General features: G+C 40.5%; 1 protein-coding gene across 1 annotated transcript; it reads left to right on the top strand.

Moving 5' to 3' along the window:
- The first annotated feature begins 1,376 nt into the window (after positions 1–1,376).
- On the top strand, positions 1,377–1,987 carry LOC5565189 (basic helix-loop-helix transcription factor amos). Its single transcript, XM_001649468.2, has one exon. It carries the CDS (start codon positions 1,389–1,391, stop codon positions 1,872–1,874), a length of 486 nt encoding a protein of 161 aa, XP_001649518.2. The 5' UTR covers positions 1,377–1,388; the 3' UTR covers positions 1,875–1,987.
- The last annotated feature ends 4,502 nt before the right edge of the window (positions 1,988–6,489 follow it).

Here is a 6,489-nt window from a genome sequence, read left to right as displayed (position 1 = left end):
AACATTGGTTCAATATATTCTTAAGAAGTAAGTTTGACATATTTCCGATTTCAAATAATTACAAAACCAGCCCAAATGTATTGAGGTGTCTTAAAGGGAGCTGTTTTCCGAGCTTTATGACGGAAGAGAAATGTCCATAGAACTCACTGGATTTGAAACGTACAATTTTCTATTTCCAGTCTAACTTGAAGCCACTAACCTGTAGATTACTACAAATAATAATAGGACATTTGTATTCATGTCTTTCAAGTTTTAGGGATAACACTGCTCCAGTATGACTAGCGGTCCTCAGGAAAAACGTTTCCGAAAAATTTAAATTTGTCTATCTTAGTCACAAGCAATCATTTCAAATTTTTTTAAAATTGTATTTTGTGTTAATATATAGATGTATTATAATAGGTACAAGGATATTGATTTTTCATTGTTTTCAATGCGAGATCATCTTACCCATATTTTGCTGTTCGGATAATTTGCGGACACCCTGTATATCACTCTGTTCTACATCTCGATATCTCTCCTTATGTCGATGGTTTCATCGATCCCATCATTTCGCATATAAAATCTATTTCTATGTATCTATAAAACCTCCTTATCTCGATATGTTTTGTTGATTATTGCTTCTGATTTTAGTCCGTTTTGCTGCTGAAAAGAAATTTCTTAGCTCATTATCTTGATGCATGGGAAATTCAGGCAAGGAAATGATCTAAAACCGATGATCTCAGTACGCAGTTGAAAATATAAGTCAGTTTAAGCGGAAGTCGGGGTTTAAAACTTCTGCAAGGAATCAACAAGAAATTTCTTCAGCGGAAAATTAGCCTTTTCTCTCCGTTTGTCGATATGCGCATTATTAAAGGTTACTAAATCAGAAGATTTTGTTTTTAGAGATTCAAAACAATTCAAGAACACGAAATTAAGTCTTTTTGTTTATTATTTTGCTGGTAACGGGGTGTTTTCAATCTAGTACGCGTTTAACTCGATGGTCCCTTCGAGAAGTGGAGACTTGACAATAGTCGAATTTTTCATTTTTGTCCAAGAGATGTACCACTGTGCGCCATCGCCGCCGGATTTTGGTTACGGCGTGACGCCGATAACGCCGCCGCAACCGCCGGTGCGAAAATGCCCTGACATCGCCGCCGATTAAACTTATTTCAGCGCACAGGTCTAAACGCAAGGATAACACAGGAACTTCCATCAACCGTATGTTCCACTTTTTTTTTGCGTTGCTTCCTCGACTGTTCCGATGGAATGAGGGACCTCTGTTGCTTCGTATTCGATTCGGAAACAAGAATCGGAGAAATGACAGCAGTTTTAATCGATAGGAAATTACTTCTACGAATTTATAGAATTCCCGAGGTCAGTCTACGTTCGAAGTCGGTGCCGAGACGACAATGTCTGAAATGTACTACTTTCCATCACCTCCGTACAGTGACGATCCAAGGTCACCTAGCCCGGGTGTTAAGTCGAACAAGCAGCCATCGTGCCCACAGTTAATCCCGCTGACCTCGTTGGAGTACGTTCGCAGTTTGGCCTACTCCCAGGGGTTCAATATTAGTGTGGAAACGTGCGAACGGATTGCCACCCCACATTGGATCCATCGAAGGAGCCCGGGAAAAGCGTCTTCTTCTCCTCCAGTTTCGAAGGAGAAGCCCAAAAACACATCGAGTAGGCGAAAAGTGATTCCACCGGTGATTCGAAGGAAACGACGCCTGGCGGCCAATGCTCGCGAACGAAAACGTATGCATGCGCTGAACGAGGCGTTCGATCGGCTGCGACAATATTTGCCCACGATTGGCAACGATCGGCAGTTGTCCAAGCACGAGACGCTTCAGATGGCCCAGAGCTACATCTCCGCACTGAGTGAGCTGTTAAAGTAGGCGTGTGTGTGAAAAGGGGGAAGGGTGCTTATGCGAATAGTGTAATTTTTTCACAGTGTACTGATATTAGGTTAGATTAGCATAACAAAGCAGGCGATGGAAGCCCCCGTTATGAAGTGACGACCAGATTCTTCTGGGTTCGATGATGGTCGAAAGTCAAAGAGCGCCAAAGAGAGAAATAAATGTTAAGTTATTGAACCCGTAGACGGTGTGTTTTTGTTTGTGGTAGGTGTGGGAGTTGGGTTTTGTGGATAGCGGAACATTTTTTGCACCCGAATTCAAGGGGCCCAGGTGTGAGAAAGTTTGTTTATGATTCTTCTCTTTTATCTACCACAGAAGGTCAGTAATGGCTTGACCCTGGGAGGGAGAAACCGATACGAAATTTATGTACGTCAAGGTGAGCCGAGATTCTGCTCTCACGAACTGTCACTGTGAGTCCAGATCTTAAACAATGGACAAACATGATGCAAGCGCGTAATTGATCAAAACTTATTTTTGCATTTTATCAAATGTGACAACAAATCGATTGAAAATCAATTTAAGCTTATTCAAAAGTAATGTCACGATAGCACCTTTTATTCTAATTGAATATAAAGTATTCAAATACGCATCATTACACTTTTTGCAATAGAAACGAAAATGAAATGCATAGAAAACTTTGGCCTTTTTTGCATGTTTGTCCAGATCCAGAACGATCGAAGGTACACAACAAAAGAAATTTAGCGATTTTCAACAAGTCTGCCTTTATTGTCGTTGGCATGCTGGAGTTTTCTTGCAGTTTAAAAAAAAACTTTGTGTAATATTTCGTGAGTAGTGTCTGTGCCATCAATATCTTGTCTAGGAAGTAAAGAAAAGGCTACTAAGTTTGCGATCTACTTCGTCGCAAGCGCTATTTTTCGTCGTGTCAAACTTGAAATGTTTCACTACGGCGGATATTCGAACTCAATTACAATATAGATTCATTTTCCACGTGTAATTTTACGAAAGCTGTTACAGTTCGTCCACTTGTACACCAAAAGTGCAATAAAACTTTCGATAAATAACTTCAGTTCAATTAATCACTTTGAACTTTTTCGCGGAAATCGCATGGACGAAGACGTACCGAGCAAAATCTGATTAGCGATCGACTGAGCCACACCACATTACGATTCAAATTTCTTCCGGCCCTGCTGTGTGACTTATTTCACCGGACATTCCAACGAATCCCAGATCAAAAGATGGATCTGCCGTAAATAATAATTCAATGTAGTTATGATAATAAAATTTACTTATTAACTTGTAAAGAAAGATTTCCAAATTCATCTACTGTAACAACATTTTGTACACAGAGATTATATAATTTGACTTGCAAATGATCTCATATTCCAATGTGATAGCAACTTCTCAATGCCAGAACCACCTGCATTCAGTGCACTTTTGTCCGTCTATTTTCTCGGCAACTCATCCCAGTCAAGTGATATCAAAACACTTGAATAATCATGATTTCCATAGCACTGCCCTAGTCTGCTGGCATCCCTTTCGACCAAACAGAGGAAACTGGAACAATATTTTCCCTGAACAACTTGACCGGTAGCTTGAGCAAACAGCCTGTGTGGTACCCATCGAATATAAGCCAGACACAAACACACAATCGGAGCAGGTCATGATTTATTTGATTAGGTCCATCTTCATGAGGGTCACTCATAACTGTCAAATAACTGTCACAAATGGCAAATGTTGGGTGCAATTCGTCTGCCTCTCCCGTTGCAACAAACTTCTTTTGTCGGAGCATTCCTTTCGGCGGCACCGCGTCCGGCAAGGCTATAATTAAGTCCTGACGAAAGACAACTTTGTTGCACGGGTCGAACGGGTCGAGAACGAGTCTGAATTTGTAAGGTATGGAATGATTTTTTTTCTGGGAACAACCCTCTGAGCTAGAATCGTTTAATCGAGTGATCCTTGAAAACAAATAAATTACCAAACTCACTCTAGAATCGTTATTATTATCGCAGTGGGTTACTTGGATTGGAGTTGCAGTGAGTTTATTGAGATGCTTAGAACAAACCTTCATAAGTTTCCTCCGGATTGATCGTCAGTCATAAAGGAAAAAGGATAAAACAAACACATCACTGATGATCCGACACTTTCGCGTCCGTGTGTAGGGATTCCCTGTTTCGAAGGAGGGAAATTAATAGATCAGTCGTGAAATTGTATCGCCGTATCGCCTGCTTGACGGATGGGTGGAAGGCGTGAGTCGGTACAAATCCTTTCGCGACTCCGTTCTGCGATCAAGATGATGTCGGGATCGGTTTGGGTCCGATCGAAATAATATAATGGCGATAATGAAAAAGAAATTGAAGAAAAGCAGAAAAAAAAACATACAAACCCGGTGAAGCTTTGAAGAAAAACTGGGAGAAATTGTTTAAGAAAGATGGGCAAAGCCTCGACCAAGATTTCATGAGCAGTGTTAAGAGAAATGCACGAGCATTCAGATTGGGGAAGGAAATTAAATTATTAAATTTGCCAAAACATAGCTAATATATAGTTATTTAATCCCTAAAGTTTTAAGAATTATCCGATTTAAAATTAATTTTAAGTCTAAATCAAACTTCTGCTACAGATTGTTTGAAGATATCGTCAAGATTCAAACTAAAAACATCCCAGAAACAACACAAACTCACCAGAAATCTATCAAAGATCTTACCAACAGTTCAGTTCAGTTCAGTTCAGTTCAGTTCAGTTCAGTTCAGTTCAGTTCAGTTCAGTTCAGTTCAGTTCAGTTCAGTTCAGTTCAGTTCAGTTCAGTTCAGTTCAGTTCAGTTCAGTTCAGTTCAGTTCAGTTCAGTTCAGTTCAGTTCAGTTCAGTTCAGTTCAGTTCAGTTCAGTTCAGTTCAGTTCAGTTCAGTTCAGTTCAGTTCAGTTCAGTTCAGTTCAGTTCAGTTCAGTTCAGTTCAGTTCAGTTCAGTTCAGTTCAGTTCAGTTCAGTTCAGTTCAGTTCAGTTCAGTTCAGTTCAGTTCAGTTCAGTTCAGTTCAGTTCAGTTCAGTTCAGTTCAGTTCAGTTCAGTTCAGTTCAGTTCAGTTCAGTTCAGTTCAGTTCAGTTTCAGTTCAGTTCAGTTCAGTTCAGTTCAGTTCAGTTCAGTTCAGTTCAGTTCAGTTCAGTTCAGTTCAGTTCAGTTCAGTTCAGTTCAGTTCAGTTCAGTTCAGTTCAGTTCAGTTCAGTTCAGTTCAGTTCAGTTCAGTTCAGTTCAGTTTCAGTTCAGTTCAGTTCAGTTCAGTTCAGTTCAGTTCAGTTCAGTTCAGTTCAGTTCAGTTCAGTTCAGTTCAGTTCAGTTCAGTTCAGTTCAGTTCAGTTCAGTTCAGTTCAGTTCAGTTCAGTTCAGTTCAGTTCAGTTCAGTTCAGTTCAGTTCAGTTCAGTTCAGTTCAGTTCAGTTTGTTGTTTGTTTGATACGGGCGTTCTACCTGGAAATTGTATTCTTTCCTCCAAGAGATTTTCCCTCAAAGTCAAAAAAATGCCACAATTGATATACTTTTCATCAAACGACTAATAACGATCACTATCAATAAGTTTTTTCATTGCAACCGAAGCGCCACAACAATGCCAATGTCTTTTGTTACCCCCGAAATCGATTCCGAAATAAATTTACAACCGAACCGTTCGGTGTCCGTGGGTGGTACAGCCGGAATTTCTTTTCGCGGGATAATTATTTTCACTGGGACAAAAGAACCATCCACCCGGGAATCCACACGAAATAAAGCGATAAAATTTGCCACGGTCCACCAGTGGCGTAGAATAGCTGATCCTTTCGGATTTCTCACCTTCGTTTCTCTCTTGCTCTATGGAAACGGGCTCCTTCGTTCGTACAAAATACGATCGTATTGCATCAACGCCCAACAACAAAAGCCTACTTTGTGGGCGATCCTTTATGTGCTTGAAAAAAGGAGATCATTGGCCATTGTTATGATTTACGCTCGGCAGGAGAATTTTCCCACTTGATTAAGTCCCAAAAGACAAAAAAGCCGGCTTAAGGCAGTTCCAAAGCCACGAAAATTTCGCTTTTTTGGCTGTGACTTGTGGCGTTAACCGAGTTGAACATTCACCTTACAACCCGAGAAAGAGATTTCACGCTTGTCTGCATGGTCCTTCGTAGTCTTCTTCCACAACCGTCTCACGCACATTTTGGTGGCGAAAAATCTTTACAAATTGGTTCACGGCACCTGAAAGCGTGCAAGAAAGCAGAAGCAGACAATGTTCAAATCTTCAGAAGAAACGAAAAAAAAAAAATCTGCCAACAAGTCAATTTTCGGTTGTGTAATTCAATATTTACCCTCCGAGACGTCACAACTTTGGCCAGACATCGGGATTTTCTTCTGATCTGCTGGCAAGATAGACATCCCACCTCAAAGGTGGTCTGCTGAGTGATGGCAATATTGCGTTTGTATATAGAAAAACGTGATTTTGCTACCGTCTTTGCTAGACACGTGTTGTTTCGATATGCCGAAGCGTTAGATTTTTATCCTACCCAGCATACAAATATCTGAAACAGATGGATCCATAAATCCCCCTCTTGCAAGCACCGATCGCCGGTAAAGGATTAAAGCAACCCGAAAGAGCGAAAGCTGATCAGTCATCGTG

Source organism: Aedes aegypti, chromosome 1 (assembly GCF_002204515.2).
Source record: "Aedes aegypti strain LVP_AGWG chromosome 1, AaegL5.0 Primary Assembly, whole genome shotgun sequence".
Taxonomy (NCBI): Eukaryota; Metazoa; Arthropoda; class Insecta; order Diptera; family Culicidae; genus Aedes; species Aedes aegypti.
The sequence above is the reverse complement of the archived record's forward strand: the minus strand, read 5'-3'. Positions and strand labels throughout refer to the sequence as shown.

Bases quoted from the DNA above. Each gene is read 5' to 3' on its own strand.
- LOC5565189 (XM_001649468.2), top strand. From the start codon at position 1,389: ATGTCTGAAATGTACTACTTTCCATCACCTCCGTACAGTGACGATCCA.